Here is a 25,724-nt window from a genome sequence, read left to right as displayed (position 1 = left end):
TCGTTCTTGAGTGATCAAAGTTGGCGCACAGTTAAAAAATAAGAAGTTGTTGGATTCGGTTGAATTTTTCGTTTGAAAAAAATGTGTTGGTTGAATCCTATAATGACTTTTATCAATGAAATCAGAAGAAAATGACATGTTGCATGAGGCATTTACTCAAACACGACTCATGTACAGAGCTCTGATTGGTTCAAAAAGGGTTAAATCATTTCATTTCAGCCTGGTAATGTTGATCATATCTGATAGTATTAATAGAAAGTAAACTCATTTCCTAAGGAAAGAACCTATTTACAGTATATTTACATTTCCACCTCTAGCCAACGTGAACTCTGTGAAACTAGCTTGCGGGTTGGTTTTCTGGTCACGCTAGGTCTTCTCTCTTGTAAATCATTTTATATTTCTCCAGTAGCTCCGCTCGTGCCCTTTGGGTCAAAACAGGGCCTCTTGGTCTGGACCGTCTGCGTCCAGCGGGACGGCTACAGCGCCCGAGCCCCGCAATTTACTCTGCAGCCCACTCTCTCTGATCACAATCAGCCTGTCCAAATAGAGACACGATAACAAACGCCAGCATACTTGTTCAGGTCAGATTCTTGGGTTTGATGAGATTAGGAGGAGGGAGGGAGGGTCTGTTGAAATGCAGTGTGCCGGCGTGTCTGTCACCTCGTGATATTTTAGTTGGTACAGTATGACTAAGTGCTGCATGGTGAGTGATTCAGAGCAGATTCAGAGCTCGCTGTCCAGTCATCGACACACCGCTGGGGAATTTATCACGTACCATCTTGGCCAAACTTATCTGCTTTGTCCATCGCTGCGTATTTATGTCTGACACGATGTAAACCAAAAATAACGTTGTCTGCGTATCTTGGTACACTTAATAAAGGTTTGAGGTGGAATCTGACTTCAGTGACCTTGCTAGAATATGAGGTATTTTAAGAATTTCCTCATGGCATGAGATTGAGGTTGTTTTTAAAAATACCATCTGACATTGAGACAGAGGGTTGAACCTCTGTTCTCTTCAGAGCCACAGAAACACGTCTCTAAAGATTTCCATTCACCACTTATCCGGTTGGGGTTTTTTTTCATCTGTGCACTTTGCTTTCACATGAATAAGGTCTTAAAAGATGATGTTTAGATTGACCTGGTGTTCTGTTCAGCTCCCCTCCCCAGTTTTAGGGTGCTTTGTCATACCTTTCGCCTTAAAATGCCCCCAAACACTACCAGACACTACCAGACACTTCCAGGCTCATTTGGTTTCACAAGTTTCTTAATGTGAAATAAAAAAAAGTATTTAGACCTCTTAGGAGTTCTGTCTTAGTTACAGTCATTTTTGAGGCCGACACCTCTTTTTTTTTTTGTCCCAGTTTCCTAACAAGGTTGCAAGAATACACATATTTTTGGTCAATGTTTTCGGTTCAGACAGCTCAAGACATGTTGCTTCCCAGTCAAAACATGGTGGGCTGTGGTGCTTCTGTGGGGAGAAAAGAAAAAAAAAAATCACAATTCATCCGACCTTCCCCAGTATTCGGGACACTACTTTCTTGGCTTTCATTCATGTCTCCAACCACTTGAACAGCTGCAAATCATTTGCAGTGAACATCCTCACTGCCCATGTTTTGTCTTTTTGTTGTTTTTGTGTGTCGCCTTGTTCTGCTTCCAGACAGTGATGTATCCGAGTGGTTGCGATGCAGGTGAACAGTCACGATGGTGTTTCCGTTTGAGGAGGCGGAAAGCGTAAAAATGTTTTTGCAGGCGTAGTTTTCTTTTCCTTACCATCTTAGTCAGTGCAAAAGCTTCATCGCTTCCCTTCAACTGTTCGTCATGTTGAAGTGAAGTCAGATTTCCCAGCTTTAGCCTGCAGTAGTGGACGTGCGTCCCAGGCAGCACGTTGACTTACAGGTAGAAAAAGAGCAAATAAAGAAAAAATACCGCAATTCACAAGTGTGTTTTAAACCACGGGTGATGTATCAAACGGTTCAGTGATATATTTAGAATTGTGGCAAGCCTTAAATTAAGTGTATTAGGTAATGACGGGTTTCTGCTTCCCTCTGGGCAGCGTGTTAGTGTATATCTTTGTTGTGTAGTGTATATTTTCAGTCAGCCAGTGTTTGATGGGTCAGCTGTGTGTATCATGTAGCTCATCACAGTGAGGGTTGTATGTCAGTATGTAATTGTGAGTTTCAGATAACGTGTCTTTGCTTGAATGCGTTACAGCATATTTACACCTGATCTGCATGAATTGTGTTTCTGTTGTTACGTAACTGTGTGGCTCAGATTACTGGAAGCATCTGATAAACATTTTGTGTTTCTTTATGCGTTTCTTTGCTCAGTAAAGTGATTAAAATCTGAAGTTATGATTCAAGTCATTATGTATGTGTCTGTTTCCAGAGTGGAGGATGATGGCGGAGGGTCGTTTTGCCAGTCTGCCCAGGTCCCTCCATGCTCACCACACTCTTGGAGGAGGCACAGCCCACCCTGGAGTACCCAGCAGCTCCATAGGTGCCCCCGGCACTGTCACCTGCTCCTCCAGGAGGCTCCAGGCTTCTCTGGCCTCCTCCATGGACCTCATCAGCTCCAGATCTGGGTGAGTTGGATGCCCAACATTAATTCAGATCAATGAGTAAACAAACTTCCTTGGTCTGATTTTTCTTTCTCCTTCTCGCAGCCTCCCTACAGGACAGAGCGGCAGCCTGGTTGAGGCGCAGTCTGCTTCCCACCAGCCGGTCTCCATTCACGGGACTCTGCCTCGACGCAAGAGAGGAGGGGCCAACCTCAACCACGGAAACTACACTTGGGACCCCAAAGCCAATCACACGCAACCATCACTTTGCGGAAACTCGTTAACTTCTCCTGGGTACATCCATCAGCCCATGACGTCTCCGCTGGTCCAGAATGCCATCGATGACTTCCGTGGTTACAGGTAAACACAAACATGGATCGTGTTTCTGTTTGCAGCTGCAGGCCTAAGTTTACTGTACGCTGAAATGAGGACGCAACTAAAGCGACTCTCACCGTTGCTCACGCCCTTGTAGGACTGAAAGGTGGTTCAGAAAATGTTGTGCAGAAGCAGTGGTGCGTTATCATGTAGTCATCTAGCTGCCCAGTCAAGGCAAACAAAAAATGAAAGTGAAAATACATCTTTGCCACCTCTATGACACAATAGAAATCCATTTTGACCGTGTCAATCTGAGCAACTTTCCTCTGTCATGGAAAAATCTGTTAAATTTTAAATCAATAGGCTACTCAAAAATAAATAGGACAAATGTTATGTATCTACGCAACTTCTCTTCAGATTGGAGAGTGGGAAAGAGAGTTTGGATGTAGAAATGAGAGGTTGTAAGGAGACCCCCGAGGGGGTGTAGCAGTTAGCCCAACTTCAGAGGGAGCACACACACCTCATCCCTCATCATGTCCTCCCATCTTTCTGTCTGTAGTGTTGAATTACAACAGACTGTATCTGATGTAGCCAGCTTTGTGTGCACCTATGCTTGTGTGTCTATGTTGTGGGTGTCTAGCCCCCAGCATTTGGGTTACCTTTGTAGGTCAGGGTGTGGCAGGACAGATCAGAGATTACTGTGAGCGCTTTGTCTGTTCTCTCCATCGCTCCGACTCCGCGCTGGATTCATTTCATATGCTGCTGACATACGGTGGGACGTTTTGTCCAGGTCAAATTCAGCCCGTGCAGGTGGCTGAATAATGAACAGACTAATGAATTTGGGTTTGTTTTTTTTTCTTTAAGTCACTACACCTTCATCAGTATTGTGTCCCTTAGGGGTGGGGAGAATAACGATATGGCAATATATTGCGATATTTTTTAATCCGATTCGATATCGATTTTGAATTTTTATTTATTTTTTGTCCAATGAATTATCACAGTCATCTGCTGTACATAAAGACTATGTGTTTTTTAAGCTGCATTTCAAATTTATCAGTGAACTATGTACAGCATTTCAATATATTGCAGTATCATAATATCGCAATAATGTATCGTATCGTGAAGTATCGTGATACGTATCATATCGTGAAGTCATTGCCAACACCCACCCCTAGTGTCCCTATTTATACATGAATGATCTTAGTGAGCTGACTTAACTAATTAAAGACAAATCTTTCTGAAGCTGAGTTAATTTAACATCAGGTAACACTCAGATTACTTTAAGCTATCAACAAAAGCACTTGTTTTTAATTTAATAAAACCACTAATAGCCTAAAAAAAAACATTACACAGTCGATATTTCTTCATTCACCTCAAACTTCTTAAATTATTTTGAATATTCCAAGTAAAATCTGGATGGATGCATGTATGTTAAAGAAATGCTGAGACTGAAAATAAGAAAATGTATTGTTTTTTTCTCATAAAAATGCAAGATTATCTGCTGTGGAACTTCCTGTCAACTTAACTTCATTGTTTTGAAACTTCACACGGTTCGCAGTTGGGTTTTCTATAAAAAGATTGGGGAGTGTATCTCTAAGGTATGTAACCACTGGCCAGTCGGTCTTGACTTTCCATTGCTCAGGCTGTCAGCCGACCTATGACCCGTGACCTTATGTTGCACCGGCCCCCGATTGGCTAGTTTGTCTTTCTGGTGACCTCCTTGAGGACCACCAGGAGAGGAGGAGGAGGAGGAGGAGGAGGCAGGAGGAGGAAAGAGGGGAAAGATGAGGTGGTGCAAAGAGAAGGATTAAAGGGAGTGGAGAGCGGAGATGGACAGTAACTGACTGCTGACACATGTATCTTATCCTTTCATCGCCATAAATAAGCTGAAGTTAGTATCCTCCTAAATTCCTTACTTAGCTGTTGATCATGTTAGGAATTTAGCAGTTTTAATATTACATCGTCTTTCACATAGCAAAAGACTGATATTAATCTTTAAAAAAAAAGTACATCCTAACGATCCCTCTCTTACAAGCAGAGTTAGAGGGATGATCATAGAGGGATGATCCAGTGCTCCAAATTAAAGGGAGGCTTTATGATTTATTATTTGATAGGATGAACTGAGACTTACATCCTGATATTCGAAGAACAACGTGGATTTTCCACTAAAAGCCAACAGCGAGCACACATATCTATTGGTGGTGTAATAAAATATTTCAAAATGCCACGCAGATAAGCTCTGGACCCGTGTTTGCCTTGCATTGTAAATCAGCTCTGGAAAGCATCCGTCATCAGTGCCAGTGTTCAGGACTGATCTGTCTCCAGATTCCTGGATTTATTCTGATTTTACTTTGTAACTTGTTCAAAATCAAAAGTATCAAAACTCAAATATTAACAGGACAGCCACACATTACACCCCAGAACCATGTTGATCTGTATAATGGTTGCACACTGACCTCTATAGGCTGCCTACAAGCTGTGCTCCCCTCCACTCTCTCTTTTCTCCCACACACACAAATATGGTGCAGTCCCTAACTTAAGCCAACTGTGGTCATGCTGAGTATTGTGTGGTGAAGTGCAAAGAACAACAGTAGCCAGAAAAAGACTGCGGCGAGTGCTGCCTGCTCCTGCCTTCTCTACTCTTGTTATTTCTTTTTTCTTTTTTCCTTTTTCCTCTGGCCTGCGTCCTTTTTTTTTTTTTTTTCAACCCCCGACTGTGTTGAAGATCAATTTTTGTGGTTGTAGAAGCAGAAAAATCCAACGTCGGGTGCTGTTTCAGCAACGTACGCTTAAAAAAAAAAGGCAGATTTAGCTGTGGTCAGCTTGTGTAGTCTGGAATGACATCTCACATCCACCATACTTTGTTTGAATAATGTTAGGGCTGTAGACAGGCCTATTATGTGTTTTCAAGGAAGAATAAATTTGTGAAACACATCCGTCAATGTTCAAGGTGAAGAAACAATCCTCTAAGAGCTGGGTTTAAGATGTTTATCAGCATCGGAGCTGCTGCTCTGTTTCTGAGCCTAACCTTTGACCTTCCTGAGTCTCAAAGGGAATTTCCCTTTAGTCGCAGCACATTTAACCTCGGAGGATTCAAATGGGTGTTGTCTATATGGTGCACCCACCTAAGACTGGTGGTCGGTGTGGTGAAAGTTTTTGGCAAATCAAAGGTCCAGCCTGCTGCTGACCCCGGAGACACTCACACAGCATGACTACAGTAAATGGACGATGTCAAATTGAATGTATGACTTTAGTTTATATGCGAGACCACAAAAACTTCCTGGATTTTCCTTCCTTGTTCTTCTCTCTTGTATCCTTTCTTCAGCTTAGCAGTTGTGAGACTTAAACACATAAACCAATACCATTTTCAAATGCACCAGTCACTGGTAGTTTTTGATTTCCAGTTTCCAGATTGATTTGTTACATTAGAATCAAGTGGTGGCATCACTTTTTATACGTTCCCAAACATGTTTCCAAGTTTTACTCTTATCAACATTATAGTTGACTTGCTTTATAAAAATGCATGTAGTTTCAACATTATAATACAATGATCCAGAATGTTATCCAGAAAAAATGCTTAGTCACAACCTCTAATTCAACGCGGTCCGTCTTTGTTGTGGGTGCACTGTTGGCAAGTGGTATCTGTGACGTGACGTGCTCCAGTGGTAACTCAGTTCACTTCAACGGTAAATGCAAGTAACTTTCAGGGATTTGAAGCTGAAGTTGTTGTTCGGAAGACCACTTTCTTTATCCATTTCCATTGTTTGTTTCTGCTACTACCTCAACACTTCCTGGTTTCCCAACCTACCGGTGGAGACGAGGGTCATATTGTGTACACTCAATAGTAAACTGAAAATACTGTGGACGGATTATTCATTAGTGAAAAGAAATTACAGTTTTAGCTCAAATACAGTAACAGAGGCCAACTTAGCTTAGCATGAATAAACGTCCCCAATGCAGTATGTTAGAGTTTTAGAAAAATAAATAAAGATTTATAATGTGAAACTTCTGCTCTCTGTGATTAATATTAACGAGATTGATTCTTGCTCATATTCACAAATTGTTACAACTTCTAAAATGTAGAAAATTTAAATATCACAGACGATCAGCTTTTCTTTGAATCTCCGTTTGATCCGTTTGTTCACCCAACAACGACGTCAACGTCCACTGTGCCCTCTGCTGAGAGGACGTCTCAGTGTAAATCTGGGTTGATATCACTATATATTGGATCAATTTGGATATTCTGAGCTTCCTTGGTTCTCCAAACGCAGGTCTCTGGTAGATCCTGAGGGTGACAGGGAGGATTGAACACTACACTACTCTGCATTGTTGTGAATGGGGGCTTCTGTTCACTTGCATAACTAAATCCCACTCATTATTTGGGTCCATATTAAAACCGGGAAGGCTTAGAACTAAACATATTTGGTTTAGTAAGTAATGGACTGTGCTAATATTCCCGTGGGAACACCAGCGCAGGCTTAAGGGATTTAAACTAGCAACCTCCACTAATGTAGCTGGGGATTTGAGCTAATTACCTCTTTCACTGAGCCCCTGGATGTGTAAGCCTTGAGTGGAGAGCGAATGGGCTGCATGGACACACTCTGGTACTGATATTCAAGTGAGTGTGTAGATGAGTGGGTTTTTTTTTTTGTCAAGGGACAAAAATGAGGAGCTCACGCTGGTGGTTAACACAAACAAAATGCTAAAATACAATGTTTGAAAACCGTTCTGTGGTGTAACCTGACCTTTAAACGACCACGGCCAAGAAAAGCAGCCGTTGGCGAGACGAGGAGAAAGAGGCCAAAATTGGCTCAAAACTGTTTGATGTGGTTTTTCGGCAGCTTCTGGATAAATAAAGGAATCAAAGAGAAATACAAAAAAAAGAAAAAAGAAAAAGTGGGGAAACTTTAAAAAACAAACAAGCTTCTTCTGTCTGTGTGTGCTCAAACCTCTCTGTGAAATTGGCAGTGGACTCAGAATGGCAGGCGTGTGGCTGCGATGTGTGTTATGATGGGGGAGGAGAAAGAGACGGGTTGAGGGAGGGAGGCCAAGTCAGTCAGGCTGAGAGTGAACATGTTTACCACTGACTGAGAGAAAGGAGGAGTAAGAGACAGACAGCGAGTGAGACGGAGGAAGGAAGAGGCTCAGATTTTAAAGTAGTTCAGCGAGAGGTTTGGTTTCTCACGACTTGCTGCTCCGTGAGAAAACCCACCTGCAAAGTTGGACCTCGTGAACTTAAATCTCAGATTTACAGCGTAGCTTTACCTTCTTGGTCTAGCATATGGCTATAATGGGCGTCTGTTTGGATCAGTGAAGTCCACGCCACGCCTCCGCCAAATTATATAAATCCCAAAAAAAAAAAAAAATTGTTAGAGGAGCAGCATCAGCACCAGGCAGACCTAACCAAACCCACCTGGACCTGACTCTAATACAAACAGTTTATCTGTGATAGGAGCTGCAGGGAGAAACCAAAAGGCAGCACTCTCCCACTGGATGAAGATGTGTTCTCTAAATCGGACCTTGTCTCTCTCTGTGTTCCCCAGGGAGCCAGCTGCCGGCCTGGACGCCGCCGTGGACTATGTTAAGGTAGGATTGTGGTGCCATGTTGTTTGCGCAAAATATTCTTGTATTCAATGAAATCATCTTGTATTGAGAAAAAGAAAACTACCAATGGGTTTTTTCGCTTGACAAAAAATCTCAAAATAAGCACCAAGTTCTTGTCTCTGAACAAAATATAAGATGTATTTCTTTGATACAAGGACATTTTGCTTTCTGGAAATTGCTTTTTTGTAGTGTAAGTAATGTTACTACTGATACTTATTTGACATAAACCGCTTTTTACTCTTTGTATGTTATAGGAAGGATTGGTAGTACAAGGTTAAACCATACAAACACAGATAAGCAGTGGCTACAGGTTTCTTTTAATTTAGTGGATAGAACAGAAAACTTGCTGACGATGTACATGTCTAAAAATGATACTTATCATTTATGTAAAACCCCAAACCTTCAATCGTGCTCTAAAAATACTGAAACTCGAGCTTTACCAGGTGAAATAAATCTGTGAAACTAAAGAAAATGGGCTAAATCAAACACATCCAACAACATATGCTTCGGTGTAAACACCACTCGCAGGATTTTATCCGATTGCTTCGAGCGTAATGCACCTTTAAATCAGCCTGTGCGCCACTTTGCTGCCGCTGCTGCTCGGCTTTAAATCATATCCACACCACCTGAGTCCCAGCTTCCAGAGAAAGGGAGACGACGACTGAGAGGTGATCATTATGTTAACACGATATCATCTAGCTGGCTCCTGCCAATGTTTCATGCTGTCAACGCCTCGGCCTCTCTTACTTTCGCCTCACGCTCTTTATCATTTCTGCTCTGTTTATTTAATAAATGTAATCTAAAGGCATCAAACACAAATATGCAAAAAAAAAAAAAAAAACAAGTCCCTCCGATCTCCATATCTAATCTAAACACTTTCCGTGTACAAATTGACGGCTGCGTGCTGAAAGCTGGCACAGAAATCTTGCTGTGTTGTTTATTTAAATCATAATTGAGTCAATTTTATGCTACATCTTTGCCAAGTACTTGTGCTACTTCATTAAACAATAACGTTAAACAGATGCCGATGTGACAAACACTGACTTATTAAATTACTTGGAAAAATAAACAATAAAAAAATACAATTTTCCTACCAATTTTTGTATAAATTAAGGTTTTTATTGCACAATTACCACCCTTATCTTTCCCGTTAATCACTCAGGACAACCTGTGACCTGCTGTATATTAACAAATGAATGACAAATTCATAATCAGCCACATGACTTACGAAACATCTATTTATATTTTCTGGTGTATGTGTTTTAGTTTTACTAAGGTATCTTCTGTCGTGCATTCATTTAAGTAATATACTGCAAAAATAACCTTGTTTTGATAAGTAAAGTCATTTGTTTTTGAATCATCCGATGAGATGAACCCTCAAATGAATACATTACAGCTTATTTGTTCTTTTTGAGACCTTGTGATCATATTCCTGCCTTAATTAAATAAGAAGAAGTGTAGATGGAGACAGGGCACGAGGCAGGAGATAGGTGAGACAAACAAAAGTCATTGTTAAGAATCAAACCTTTACCAGTCAGGTCTTATTTTGACCTGTGAACCTGTGAATCTCCCTCAGATTTTAATCCAGGTCTCACAGATAAATACATTTGAGTTTAAATCTTTCATTCTGCGAACATATGTATATACACTGAGGTAGCTGTTCCTCTTCTCTGTCCCATGTGGATTTTTACCCTATTTAAAGTCTTCGCCTCCTTTTTTCTCCAACCATCCTTCACCCTCTCCATCCATCACTCTGTCCCTCCATCTATTGGCTCATATGTTAGGATGCTGACGCCTCGGCGTGAAAAGCAAACTCAGTCCTTCCCACGACAGCAGGACGCACACATATGGGAGCCAGCCTCGCACACACTCAAACCTGCGCGTACACAAACACCACTTTGGATCTGATTGGCCAAATTGGGGCTGTGAGCAAGTGTCAACAGTCTTTGTCAACTGTGCGCGCTAAACCGCGTATGGAGCCACTGTAACCGAGGTATTGCATAATACGTGTGAAAGTGCGGCCCGACCGCTCGGCTACTGTTTGACTCCAGGTGTGTTTGCATTTCCACCGTGGACAAAAACATACACATATGTCCATGTGTGCACGCAGGCACAGGCTGCATGAGACGGTGCAGGTGGTGCTCGGTGTAATATCCCGTGCGGAGGTCGAAAGTACATCAACGCTGTCGGTGCAGTGAGCCTTGTATTGTTCATTATGTGCAGGTCAAGTCACTGGTAATAGTGGGATGTATACAAGGAAAGGAAGTGGGTCTGAAAACGGTAATATATCACTCACTGCACTGACTATTTCTTTCTTTTGTGAAACTGTTTGAAGTCTAAATTTAAGCTCCTCTTTTAAACAAATACTGTGTTAGACATAAAATTTTGAATATTTAAACTTACTGAATACAAAGGAACATTAGAGACTAGGAGAAGTAATATAGTGATGAATAAAGGTAGTTTTAGTTATTCCATGTGTGAGAGGTTTGTGTATTTTGTTGTATCCTGTTGAGTATTTGCCGTGCAGCATTTATCAATACTAAAATCACAATGTGCTGCCAGTTGTGTTGCCAGGAGCCTCCATAAAATGTGATCATACCGCACTTAAACTTTCCGTGCACCAACATCTCGATAGGTGGCAGCATTATGCACCGTAATCTCCTCATTCTTTGAAGAGCATTAATCATTGATTTGGAGAAAACAAGAAAGAGGGACAGATCATCTGTGATCCAGCGTGAACACAGCTCTTCTTTTCTTTGGGTCTTTTCTAAAAGGCTCTTCCTCTCTCGCTCTTTCATTCCCACTCCGCGAGTTGAAAGTTGGTCTGCTCCCACATGAGAGAGATTTAGGGAACAATAATGCTCTCTGTGTGCACGTGTGTGTGTGGTCTCGGGTTGCATTAGCGTTTAACTCCCAGGGTGGATAACACTTGCGTACAGTACACAGTGATAAACTGTGGTGTTTAGCAATGAGAAATATGGAAGAGGAAAGATTCCAATGTCAAAACATTTATTAAAATGCTTACTTATACATTTTAATTTTATTTCTATAAAGAGTTTACTGTGTTATTAATGTTTGGGAAAGTGCACAATCTAGTGGCCATATTGAGTTACTACACACACCAGAGCTGTAGCTGGACCAGCCTGTCAGTCAGAGAGAAGTAAAAGCAGGTGTGACATTCATTAGGATCATCACTTAGTCACCTTCCTCTGCAGCCATTCAGCCATTCAGCCAGTCAGTCAGTCAGTCAGTCAGTCAGTCAGTCAGTCAGTCAGTCAGCGTATAAGCAGTAGATCATTAGTAATTATGTGAAGTCTTCAGTCATCCTGACAAACTCTGTTGCAGTTTTACAGATACATGGTCCCTGAGTTTATGATCAATGTTAAGACTCACATTTATCAGGAGCTGGTATCAATACTGTTAAACAGAAAAATATTACATTTTATACATGCTGAATATAAAAGGGTACATTGGCAGTGAGAGTGAAAATATCTTCCTTATTAATTATTTTTATTTCTTCTATTATTTGTAAGTACTTGTTCTGAAACCAAACATTTACTGTATTTGGACTAGGGCTTCCTAAGAATTCAAAAGCTCTGGATTCTAGATACCAACCAGTTTTACTTAAAACTGACTTTGTCTTGTCACAGCATTTTACCTCTACTTGGCACATCTTTCATATTGCTTTGGTTTTCTACAGCTCTTCTCCATCGTCAAACTTTTTTTTTAAACCCAGTCATTTCAGGCGTGGCGGTGCTCTCAGGGTTTTAGCTCCTTTTGTGATTTTGATCTCAATCACACACAATATTTAAACCCGAGGATGAGATCCAATTTGACAAATACCTTTTCAGCTTTTTACAGAATACAAACTACTGCCACCTGCTGGTAGGAAGAGTAATTTACTTTCATGCAGGTGCAGAACAAATGTGTTACCTTGCTGTTCGTTGCAGTCTTTGCGGTGCGTTTAAGCGCAACTTATTGGTTCAGACACTGGTGACATGAGGCAGCATCACAGTCAGCCTTCGTTTCCTGTAGTTGTTTGATGTTTGCTTTGTGTTTGGGCTTTAGACTCTAAAATGAACTGTATATGTTTTTAGTTTAGTCTTGTTGCTCTTTCTAAGTGTAGCTTACGACGTGAAGTCAGAAGACTTTCAGATTTCTCTTTTCAAACACATAAACTGTACTGTAAAAACTCACTGCCCACATCTTTGTTGACCGTGTGAGAGTCCACGCAGTGGGGACATCACGTTACACAAATCAATAGGACTGTCACCAAGATCGGATCGATGGCGCATCACAAATACACACACATCCAGACTGACCCAGAGGGTGAAGAGCGTTGTCACTGGTATTATTATTCTCTGGCACAGAGTCAGATTAATGTTTCCCAGCAGATACAGAGGACAGTGATGAAGCTGGGACGCTTGAAGCCAGTTTCAGGACATTGAATGATCGGATGGTGAACTGTATTTAAAACCTGTACATAATAAACTACATAATTATTAAACTGATTTGAACAGCAAAATATTACAACCATAGAAAAACATGAATATAAATACAACACGCTGAAGAGGTTAATCTGTATTTTGTTTGAAAAATAACTCACTTTGGTTTGTTTGAGCTTTACTTATAAAAGTATCAAACATTAGAGCGGAAAAGGCCCAAAAATATGTGTCACTAATTTGCTTCACCCTGAAACGTCTCAGTAACTAAGGATAAATTGGCCTTAAATTTTCCTCAAATGGTTCCCAAAACACTTTTGTTATCCCCTGACCTTTAAATAGGTTTTATATATTTATCATAAATGCTTAACTTAAAGGGAAACTCCAACATTGGCTACATATAAAGATGGACAAACCCTTCATGCTGTCGCTTTTAGTCGTTTCCTGACTAGTGGTTCGGAAGCTCAGTGTGCGGTCTCCAGCAATGCATGACTAATTCAAAAATGGAGCTTAAATAGAGCTGAGGTGGGCAAGTACCTGCCTTTCACTAAAAGGAGCCATGGCTTTAATTATGCATTTTTTTTATATATAATATATACATAATTTAAACAGGTGCGCTATATACAAAAAAAAAAAGCAACTGCATTGGCAAAACCGTTTGGATTTGGCCATTTTTCCACGTCACACTCTGGTCACAGGACTTTGGTGGTAATACTACAAATATGAGAGAGGTTGTGTGAACCCTCTGTAGGCTCTGAGGCAGCTGCAGGAAATCTGTTAAATTAAATCAAGGAATATATTAAAAAAAAAACGTTTTAGGGTTTACTTAGAAAGATGTGATCTTATCAGACCTTGTAGATTGAGGCTACATTAACTCCTAAGCTTAACATTCCCAATTTCTCCAACTGGACTGCTGCCAGTGCGCTGCTGCATTGTGGGTAACGTCGGTGGCAGGCTTCGACGAAAAAAGAACATTTCATGGGAAAAAATGCTGAAATCGGGGGAGCGCAGGAACCACGTTAGGAGCGCGCGTCACACACAAACGTACACATTGAAGGCCCCTTTTTTACGTAACGAAAACAGTCGTCTTTTATCCCACATTTCCTGCTGATGCAGCTTCCTTACTCCATTTGACAGGGACAACAAACAGATAGAAATAGAAAACATAGAACCTCAGCTTGCCGATTTCTGCCCCTCGTTGTTTTTCCAGAGCATTCCTGGAGCGACGGATGTGTGTATTTTAAGGTGGACATTTAGTCTAGCTGGTGATTTGGGGCTGCTGTGGTTGGCAGTAGTGTGTGTGTGCGTGTGTGTGTGTGTGTGAGTGTGTGTTGCCCGAGGGAATGTTTTACATGTATTTCCTCCGTGGATCCTCAGAGAGTTCACACTGTAATTAGTGGCTCCATATCCTGCGGCAGAATATTCCTTTAACCGGTTGCTGCTGGGGTGTCACCCTCATCGTGTGTCTGTGTTGATGCGTACAGTATGTGACTCTTCTTGCGAAGACGCGATTGCACCTACGCTGTGTATTTATGGTCGTTTTTCTTTGGCCTTTTTCTGCCATATATCTGCGCGGCGCGTGAACCGGTGGGAAATGCTCCAGCGTTTAACTAGTGTGTGGGTGTAATTGCTCAGCAGCCATTAAGTAACACAAATGGTCAGCTATTTGTCAGCGTCACTCTGCAGGACACACACACACACACACACACACACACCACTTTCGCCTTGTCTAGACACTTTGTGCGGCAGTATAGTGGATTATTTTCAGCTCACTAAAGTGGCCGAACTGACAGCCCCCCTCCCCATTAAATCTCTGTCAGTGTCTGGGAGCTATTTTCAGGAATCAGGAAGTGATGTATTTTTCTGTTTGTAGCTCGTTTGTTTGTTTGGATTGATAAAGAACCGTGGATTTACTGTAGGGAGAGCAGAGCACTGCTTACAAAGATTTGAAGGAGATCAACGTAAGATCCGATAAGAGCGACACCGGGGATGAGTGAAGTGCGGTGCAGAAACTCAGTTCAAAAGCAAAGACAAAAGGACGCAACAAATGTATTGTTTTATATTTTAGTAATTCACAAATGCATAAATAAATCAGCTAGGAATCTGCACATCCTATTAAAATTATGACATATCATCAGACATTTACATGATATATTAAATGAAACTTTACACCTATGTTGTGTAGTTGTAAGTTATGTGCTTCAACATAGAATATGAGCCTGTGATACAGCACGGTACATGCTCTTCCTTCCATCATCCATGTGCTCTCAGGGGCGGCTAGAGACTCTGCCTTTGAGCCACTCCCAGTTAATCCACACATGATTGGCTCAGTCTATATCACATGGGTCTTCCTCGCTCCCATATATGGAGCCTGGAGGGGTGGTGGTGGTGGTGGTGGTGGTGGGGGCACCAGTGCAAAAGGGAAAAAGTGAGGGAAAGGATTTCTAGAGCTGGGTGAGCAGTGGAGGGTTCACTCTGCAGGGGACTGTGGAGGAAAGAGATCTGAGATGTCAGAGCCAAATTGAAGCATGGAGACGTTGGCCTCTCGGTGTTGTTCACATTAATCTGACCGCTCTGCAAATATTAATTTTTTTGTAAATCTGGTGGAGAATTTCCTTGGAAGAGAGAAATGGGAGTCAGGTCAAGTTGTGCTCTGTAGTCAAGGCGACTAGAGCTGGTATTTACAGCTAAAGCCGAGCTCACTGAAGGCGGCGTTTGTCACCCAGTTAGTTCTGGTCCATTTAGAAAAGTTAACAAGAATGTCGGAGCGATGCAACCTCAAGGCCCTGACAACGGCTCTGTGCTGCTTCTACCACAAGAACTCTGTCATCAGCGCAAAGGTGAGAGAAACCGGCCAGCGTGTGAGGATGTGTGCAGGTGTGCAGGTGTTGATTGGCTACCTAGCGTGTAATTGAACTCATATCAGTGTTTGTGCTTTTGCTTTTGAGTTTGTGTGAAATCCCGCATGTAAAGCATGATTGCAAGTGCACACGTGCAGGTGTTTTGTGCATGCAAGGGAGCTGCAGATTTTATCCTGTCGCACACTTTCACAAGAATGCATTTCAGTTTATAACGTACAATTTTAGAGATTTGCTTTTAAGCATGCATTATTTTCAGGCGTCCTTCAATCTGCTGTTGCTTTTAAAGCCGAACACAGGAAACTTTCCATTCCACTAAAAGGCATTATTGAGAAACACTCCCATGTTGCCCCGTAGAAAACAATCTAAAGAGTGCATGGTAACAATTTTCGCCTGAGCAAAATCTAATCACACTGAATAGTCCTCCTCTTCCCCTCGCTCTCTCTGCGAGTCGAACACTGGGCTTTTATTACTCGGACCAGACGCTCTCATAAATGACCGACTGTGTGACTGTCTGACTGTGTGAGTGCGAGATATATAGCCGGCTTCGTCCATAACTAGTGCTGGCGGACAGACAGGGCAGTGTGTGAGAGACACAGACAGTTATAGTCGAAGAGGTACAACACAACGGTGATGACGAGGCCCTGATGCAAATGATAAATCACTAACTTGTGGTGGTTTGTCTTCTTTTCTTTTCTTGTTTGTTTTTTGACGTCAATGCATGAACGTCATTAACTTGATTGGATGGAGTGAGCAGCAGCAGCAACAGCAGCAGCAGCAGCGCAGGAGGCTGAGGTGACGTAGTGAGTACATCAGCCAGGAGTTAGTGCCAGTAAACCCTGTGTCACACGTGATGGCATCTAAGACCAAAACATTTGATGGTGATGACAATCTTCACAGTGTCTCCTGCATTTATTGCTTTCATTTCATTTGGATCTCCGTTAACCTTCGTGTTTAATGGTCTCTGTTGATTTAATCTCCTATCATTCACATTAATCAGAACAAACCAAAAAATAAATAAAAAATCCCCTAATAGAGGGTGTGCATTGACGTCACTGTCGCCCGGGGCCACAAAAACACGGTGACATGTATCAGTAAATACAATAAAACCGTGAAAAATATGGATCATCAGATCGAATTAAGGAGAATCGGACTCGACAATGATCCATGCGAACTAGTGTGGATTTGGAAAAGTGGATGAGCCTCAGTTTCAGTTAGTTTAAGTTAGTTTTAGGGAATTTTAGCTATGATTTATGTAGCTAAATAAAAGATGCTAACACTAACAGCTTTACTGAGAAGTAACGTTAGCCATACAATACTGTAGTATCCGACCGGACGTTAAAAGGATGACGAGGCGTGATAACAAATATTCTATTTGTATTTTTATTGTTATTTATTGTTGAAACTGAAATAGTTACTGTCGACCATAACTACGCCAAAACAACAACATCCACAAACTTATCTGACAGCCCTCCAGGACGTAACTTAAGAAGTAACTTAAGGTATGACTTCATCAAAACATACAGCATAAATTAATATTACCTGACACTAGATGTGAACCACAAAACCAGGTTTATTTGCTTGGATTCCAGTTGTTTCTTCTTAATGCATCGATCCATGTACTGCTCTTTTCTTCGGCAGATATCAGTAAAAATATATCTGTGACTGCTTTTCAAATCTGTTGGTTCTGTCAATTGCACAACAGTTCTTTTTTTTTTTTTTTTTTAAATTAGTTTTACAATTTAGATGGTATTAAAGCCCATGATTCAATCTAATGCTGCTAATCTCCGTGTTCAACTGTCACTTTTTGCCGCTCAGTGGCCGTAACCATGGAGACGTCCGGTTGCTGTGACGTCACGTAGCTTTCCCTCTGTTACACAGAACTAAATCTTAGTTCATTACCATGTTCATTACAAATCAATGGAAACTGAACAGGAGCTTTAGGTTTAGCAACTGAGTTTGTGAATTAACAGCTTGTGATTTACGTCCAGTGACGAGTTTATGTGATGATAAGCTCTGTCTTGGTTAGTTCACAGAGAGATTTTGTTAATCTGAATCTCTCTGAGTCTACAAGAACAAGGACTGTACAAGAACCCCCCCCCGAACACTCTGATGTTGTTGTCGTCTCTTGTTCTTATCATTGTTTTCCCTCCAGCTTTCCTTCGCCCGTCATCTGTTCATCTCTCCATCTCTTTCCACGTCTTCACTTTTGACTCCAAAGGGCCGGGGGTTTTGTTCCATGCCCCTCTTTATTTATTTATCCCCTCCCACCCCCCCTCCATCTGTTTCTCTGGGATGTCGCCCACATATCTGAACTCAGAAGCGCCGGTGTCCCCGGTCCTCGGAGACCTCGCTGACCCGTTTTTGCGCTGCGATCCATCATAAAGCGTGGACGGAGGGTACACAGGAGATCCATCAGCAGATTACATGTGCCCTCAGGGGGAAAAGAACCCCACAGCACAGAGCTAAACAACATGTACAGTAAAAAGCTGATTGTTTATCATCATTCAGTTGCTCCAGTGTAAGCTCCTTTCTCATCGCTCATGGCGCATACAGCGCTAGAATGTAAAAAGCCACCCACCTTATCCAAAGAGCCCAGTGCTTCCGTCTGAGCTTTGAGATTAATCTTTTCTATTGTTTTTGATCAAATGTTTTATCTCTGAGTCTAAAGCTCGACTGGAACCTTAAACCTAAAGCGTTAACATTGAACTGTGGTACTGATTCTCGTTTTATGCTGTAACATTTAAAGCTACATTTATGTTAAAGTGGTTTCAATTCCTCTGCTTTACGGATTTCAGATCCTGGCTGCAGAGATTTTCTCCCGTTCAGTAACAAATGCACGAGTGAGGCCTCAATTGATCCTCTCCTTTTATACATTTCTGAAGCTATAAGTACATTTATTAAAGAGAAGGCTCCTGATTTGGTCTTAAGTGGAAGATTTACTGTGCAGCATAAACACACGTCTTAGAGATGCCACCAATGATGAGCCCTCTTTATCTGTCCAAAACGGACCAGTCAAACGCTTCCCAGACTAAACACAGGAAGTGTTTAGTTGTTTGTAAACAGGAAAGGTAGGGACCTTATTATGATGGAGTCTAGATGAAGAGATGCACGAATCAAAAGATCCAACGCTACAAGTCGTTTTCCAACCTTCCTCAGCTTTGATACTGTCCATCAAACTGTGGGATATTGAACATAAAAAGCTGAATTCCAGATGGCAAAATAAAAAATATCCTCATGTTCACTTGAGATGCAGTTAATGAGAACGTTTTTACTTAATAGTCATGCAGCATCCAGAAGTTTTACTTTCCCCTGGATGCGTCTTCCCGAGGTCCCGAGGCACTACTTAATAATTTGCATTGATGTTTTGACTTTTCAGTTAAAACCTTGACTTGATTTTCACAGAAAGAGAGAAATGGAAAGAGAGACAGAAACTCAAACTATAAGAGAGAGAGAGATGAAGGAAGTGAAGAGGAAATGCCAGAAAAACAACAGAACCAATGTGTTGTTATTTTAGCAGCAAGGATGATGATGATGATGATGGCTGCTTTATGTTTAAGCCCCTTTTTTATGGATATCTCCTTGGCAACACTCTTAAAATTATTTACGCGTGGGTTTTGTAGAGCTTAACTGAGTGTTTTTAAACTGAAGAAGAATCAATAATTGTTTTGCTTTTTGCTCTTCTTTTGTGAACTGGGCCCTTTAACTTCGACTCTTGCCTCTGAAGATTAATTGGGCGCTAAGAGCTAAGACCAACCATCTCATTCTTCAGTTCATCCCAAAAAAGTGACGCAACTCTGCACCATAAGAGCAATAACATGTCACTTCTGGCACAGCGTTGCATTAGATCACAGATGGAGGTTGAGTCTGTTAGTTTGAGACCAAAACCATGAACCATGGCTGCTCAGCTGAAAACCTCTTTCCCAGCTGACGTTCACTCCATAAAGGGTTCCTCTGGTTTACCATAATGTCCACAACTTGTCTCTTTTTTACATTTCCCAGTTGGCATTGACATGATGGCAGCGCGATCCAGGCCCTTCTGCTAGCCCTCCGGCTGTTTTGTTATTTCCGATCCTGCACGTTCTCAGATTGAAAAAAAAAAAACATAAACTCGTTCAGGAATCTGCGGCTCTCTGCTTCGTTTCAGCCCTCGGATAATGGTATAGTACACAGATGATGGGGGCAAGATATGGATTATAATGTCCACTAGTTTGTCCATGTGTGCACACGTGTGTCATGGTGAGGATTGGGAGTTATTACGCTAAAGGGTTACTGGTCGTCACCTCGTTGAACTCGCAGGACAAGCAGCTTATACGCTGCCTCTGATTGGTCACGGCTGCGTAAGATTGTCAGAGCAGCAAAGAGAGGTGGTCGTGATCTTGCGTATCATCTCCGCCGTACACACATAAACCCCCGAATCAGTTAAAATAGAATAAATAAATAAAAAAAACTTTCTGCTCCTGTTTGAAATCCAGGAAATCCAAGGAAAATCTGATCACAGCTGAAAATCCTTTTGAACGGCGCCCTTTGTTCTTTAGTTAGAGATTAGTTTCTCGGCATGTCAGCTTTTTAGAGAGCCCAGAGGAGTGGCGAAAGCGAGAACTGATGGTCCTCTGTTAAACTTGATGCACTGATCAGGCCATAATATTATGACCACTTCCACTAATAATGTGTTTTTTGCATCTAAAAGCGGCCTTGACCCGTCAAGGCTCCAACCTGAAGGTATCTGACACCAAGACAGAAGCAGATCCTTCAAGTCCTACAATTCATGAGGTGGATCAGACATCCTAGAGATGTTTTTTTTAGATTGAGATCAGGGGATTTTGGAAGTCAATAATTTTAAATCAGTCCTGAACCATTTTTGTCGTAGTACCTGCTAAAAGACACCACTGCAATAAGGGAACACAGTTTCCATAAAAAGGTTCAAAAGCATCAAACTGCTCCTGCCAGCGTGCCTTCTTCCCATAATGCACTCCATATGCTCCCCCAGATAATCAATGCATAAGCGCCTGACCGTCCGATGTAAAACATGTAGAAGGAAACGTGATTTATCAGTCCGAGCGCTCACATGCCCACTGTGGACGCCATCAGCGGTGGACCAGGTACCATGATATTATAATGTTTATAATGTTTTGGCTGATTTGATTTCATATTTAGGCTTATAAAATGCAACCAGGCAGATTACTTGAGATCAAAATAGCTCTTTTGCAAGCAAGGCCTCGCCTACGTAAATACTTAACTCATTTCAATGTGGAAATAAAAGTTGTGCCGTTGGATCGAAGCCAGTAACTACACCAACATCTATCTGTTCCTTATTGAGTCTTTTTTATCAGTCAGGACTGATGTCAGTGTAAAAGAAACCGTCCTCTTCTTCTTCTTCTCGTTATCATGAGTGTAGATAATGAACAGGTTCAGCAGGTCATGTGAGCAACCGCAGACAATCACAGCATTTCATGTCATCTCGAGTCTAAAGGTTTTGAACTGTAACCTTGAATGTCTCAGAGAGGAAAGGCACGAGGATGCTGGAAAGGCAGTCCGCTGTGCTGTAACTGCTGTGTTGTGGTCCGCACGCATCGTCTGGGCTGCTATAAATGTAGCCTGTCTGAGGATGACATCATGTTGCAGAGTCTTATTAAAGACCAGCCTGTAAAGAAAGAAAAACACTCCCATCCACTGTGTCCATCTACTCCTAGTGCTCCTTCATAGTTACTCCTCTCTCCCTCTGTTCACCCCGTTTCTGTTTGTGCTCTGTGACTCCTCTGGTTTTTATCCCCATGTTTTCTCCTCTATCCTCCCTCCTTCATGCACAAAGCATGTCCTTGTCATTTCACTCTTCTCCCGCTCTGCATCCGTCCCAGACTTTAATTCGTCGGCCCCGTTGGCGGTGTGACCGCGGACGTAATTCCATTTAATCGTGGCTGTTGTAATAAATGTAATAAACACTGATGCGAGTGTAATCAATAGCAAAGCCGGAGATTAATAAGAACACGGCAGCTTTTATGTTTTCAGTTCGTCCAGTTCGGCTTGTGCAACACCAGGGGAACAGGAAAAACACGCTGTCAGGCAGAACGTTACCGGCGCAACGTGCTGCTTTTAACACACCGCAACGCAAACTGAAAGAACGTTTTCAAACTTTTAAATGTATATTTTTTTCTTGGTTTGAAGTAATCAAAAATGTGGGGATGGTAGTTTGAGCCCACCTCCCTCTGCCTACACGTTATGTTATGTAATATGCTTTGTTTTCATATAAAATGCCCAAATTTCATAGAAGGATTAGAAAGGTTGAAATTGTGTTCCTACGTTCGAATGTGATTCTATTTCCTGCTACAGAGGAGTTTTTATTTAAACAGGGTAATATACAGTATTTTTTAGATTACCCACATCAAAATGAAAGTTGACTCAGTTTGAATGAAACCAGTGAATTAACATATGACACAGAATGTAAAGTTAACCAGATGCCACGACTTTGAAGTCCTCCTGCGTTTCTGCTGCAACCGTTTCATGCAGAATCTCAGATGTTATTTGATTATTAGTTATTATTTACGTTCTTTTAATTGAACAGAAAAACGTCTCTTTAGCGAACTGCGTGACACTGAACAGAACCAGATTCCACGAAGTCAACGTAGCCGCAGGCGGAAGCCCAACTAGAAGTGAACCCAAACCCGTCCGCTATGACTCCAAGTCTGTGTCCTGTTGTGTTGTTTTCTGTGTAGAAACTGTAACATGATACACTGATTTCCTGTCACGCATGGAGACATGGAGGCTGAGGGCACAGGGGTCCATTCTAATGACTTTAGAGCGAGGCATGGACAGAAAGACAGAGAAAGACAGAAGCTGTGGACGAAGGGAGGTCGAGTGGCCGCGCGGAGACAGTGAGTGGTGTGGAGACAAAGAGACGCGCATGGTTTCAGTTTCAACCGTGATTCTTGGAGACATAATTTTCTGTTTCATGCTTGAGTCAATAATTCCATCGGCTCGCCTTGAACCTCTTTGTCCGTGCGGGTTCGGATCAAAGTCCTGAATTTATTCTCAGGAAGCTTCCAGTCACTAATTTACAGAATAGTGCCATCACACCGGTATAAAACCACATCCTGCCACTTCATTAGGTACACTAGTAGAAACAAATACATCCGTAACATAACAGTCCTGCTCTTAATCTTGTCCTGAGGACGGTTGTGGTGCTCAAAGTTGTTCAAATTCAGCTTTTACTTTAATTTTGGAGGCTGTCGGTTGTAGTCAACTGAACTGTTCCTATTATTTTGACATTTTAGTGCCTGGGCTGTGATAAATAAACAAATCAGAACAGCTTAACAGCACTACAAACCACACCCTCCACAATGACCTTCCAGTTAATTTCGTACATTGTTTTAATAATAATAATAAAAATAAAAAAAACCCTGAACATTACAACAGTCACGGGGCACAGATTTAGTGCAGGACATTTGTCTCTGCTAGTGCACATGATGAAACTGCAACGTGAGCTGTTAGAATCTGGGTCAATGTTACACCAATTACACATCAGTGTTCACGTCTTACCACAATGTGGCATTATTACATCTGTGGCATTATAACATGAGACACATTAGTGAGCACATTTATTCATGTAAACCGTTGGGATACATTATCAGAGACATTCAATTCATTATTGGGAATTCCACCTGTTCAAAGTTTGTATCAGGAACTATATACCATGATGCTAGAAGTCATGAGCAAACAAAAGATTACTGATTAACCTTTTTTTTTTTGGGCAGAGGACCAGAATAAATATAGATGCAGATCAAAGACCATAATCAAAGGTCCCGCGTATCGACTTTCATAACAGATACTTATGGTCGAGAATATAAAAAAAAAAAAAGAGGAACTTAAAGATTCAGCTGTAGTTGTTCGTAGCTTATTAAAAGTCGAAGTGTTCGGGGAAGTGTATGCGTCACCTGGGTGTGGGTGTGTGTATGTGTGTGTGTGTGTGTGTGTGTTTGTGTACGTCAGGTGAAGGTGTGTATGGAGGCAGGTCCGGGCAGCTGGGAGGTGTCAGGATGATGACTTCACATTAAGTAGGAGTTGTTGAAGCTGGAGAGGAAGCGATGAAGGAGGGAAATTACCGAGCACAGAGTCGGAGTGACATGTGTCTTCGAGTTGTTTGAGAGTTAGTTGAGATAAAGAGAAAAAGAAAACGGTGCACGGGAGTTTGTGTGTCTCTGCTATGACGTTTGTGTTTGAGGAGGGCGGAAAGAGGGCACGATGCAGAGACCCAGCAGCTGTCAAGTAAGTGTGTGTTTGGGGTTTTGTGGTGCAGGTGGTTGTGCTGACTCGACATCCTGCCCTTAAAGTTTGTCAGACTTTCTCAGCTGGTTATTTGGACTAAACTTTCCCGGTTTGTTATTTCATGGTGTGATTTAGATTAAAGCGAGGACGCTGCAGGTTTCTTGTTTTTGTTTCTCTTGGTTTGGTTTACAGCTGTCTCTCTATTATTTAATGCTTCACGTGACCTTCAGCCACTCAGGGTTTAATAGATGCTGTAAAAGACAAACTGGTGATTCCTTTATTGACCATAATATTAATACTGACTTGATAATACTTGGGTAAATTTAAATTGTCAGCCATTTATCTCACTGTGTGTCTCAGTTTTTAACACATAATAAAGCATGTCAGACTAGAGAAGCAGCACGATTATCAGTTTTACTTGTAGTGGTGGTGGTTTATTATTCATTGTAACAGATAAGTTCATAGAGGAGGACTTTTAGGAGCTTTCACACTAATGATAACACTGAATTTACTGATAATAAACTGAATAATGTTACTGAGTCAAAAGAAAATAGCTGGAGAACGTTAAGTCTGCAACCTATTTTAGTTACAGTCTTAGTTTCTGCCATTGTTTTCCATGAATTATGAGATAATTTGAGTCTCATGTAAACAATGCTTTTTGAAGGGATTAAAAGCTTTAAACTGACACACCGTGCCCCACAGCGAAGCCCAAAGACTCTACTGTACTATTTAATCCCCAAAACAATTACATTAATATCCTGTTTTAGTTTAATTTTACCATTTTCTATCGTATTTTACTCTGCCAAAGGAATAATAATGACATTATTGCTTCTAGTTTTGAGAATGAAGAAGAAAACTGAAACATATTGATAAAAACGATCTGTAATCAGAAACAGCAGTAATGTCCTGTCCTGTCCGCCCCCCCCCCCCCAGTTCTCCAGAGACCAGTTCATCCTGGACTGTCCTTCAGAGAAGCTCCGCAAAGAGCTTGAGGAAGAGCTGAAGATGAACTGCGAGGAGCCGAGAAGCCACGCGTGGTACCACGGAGCGATTCCCAGACAGGTAACACGCACCAACGTACATAAATCTGAGTCACGGGTTTCTCCCTGCAGGAGCCCAGTTAAAAACTTGTTGAACCAGATCACCTATTATTAGGCTGCTGAACTGCACTCACTGCTTGCAGGGAGATTACAGCTTAAGTAGTGGCCTCAGCATTAGCAGCAGTGTCAGGGTTGTAACACTGGGTCATTGCATAGAAAGACCTGTTTCTGTATGGCCTATTTAAATATATATATATGTATATGTGTGTGTGAGAGACAGAGAGCCAGTCCTGAGATATAATCACTTTTAATAAGCTGCTTCCTTTGGCGAAACTAAACTACCATTATATACTATACAAACACATGCTTAATTAAAGTCTGTGTCTGTATGAAGGGTTGTGTGTGTTTGAGAGGTAGTAAATGTAGCAAGACTGAAGTGAAACATCATTCATTTTTAATTAAATGAATGAAGCCACTTAATGTAATGTTTAATAAAGTCTCTAGTCTGCTTTTAATTGTGCGCTGATTTAATGAATTGGAAGTTTTTATAGGGCAGCTTTTTTCACAGTGATAAGTTGTTGTTTTTTTTCTGTTTGTGAGGTTATACACTTTATTCTTTATTATGGTACTATTAAAGTAGCCATCA

The 25,724-nt window shown here is 41.5% G+C and overlaps 1 protein-coding gene across 3 annotated transcripts in view; it reads left to right on the top strand.

The window, feature by feature from the left end:
- The window catches only part of bcar3 (BCAR3 adaptor protein, NSP family member), a 42,841-nt gene that overhangs the window by 6,138 nt on the left and 10,979 nt on the right, over positions 1–25,724 (top strand). The window contains exons 2-5 of one of the 3 annotated variants that reach the window (XM_047587406.1): positions 2,386–2,581; positions 2,663–2,917; positions 8,416–8,458; positions 24,972–25,100. In XM_047587406.1, the coding sequence (XP_047443362.1) occupies positions 2,394–2,581; positions 2,663–2,917; positions 8,416–8,458; positions 24,972–25,100 (615 nt within the window). In that variant the 5' untranslated portion in view covers positions 2,386–2,393. Of the gene's footprint in view, positions 1–2,385; positions 2,582–2,662; positions 2,918–8,415; positions 8,459–15,364; positions 15,759–23,518; positions 24,039–24,971; positions 25,101–25,724 lie in introns of those variants that run through there. The other 2 variants (XM_047587407.1, XM_047587408.1) reach the window with 2 other exon arrangements.

The sequence above is a fragment of the Mugil cephalus genome, chromosome 6 (genome assembly GCF_022458985.1).
Source record: "Mugil cephalus isolate CIBA_MC_2020 chromosome 6, CIBA_Mcephalus_1.1, whole genome shotgun sequence".
NCBI lineage: Eukaryota > Metazoa > Chordata > Actinopteri > Mugiliformes > Mugilidae > Mugil > Mugil cephalus.
Note: the sequence above shows the minus strand (reverse complement) of the source record. Positions and strands in the feature narration are given on the sequence as shown.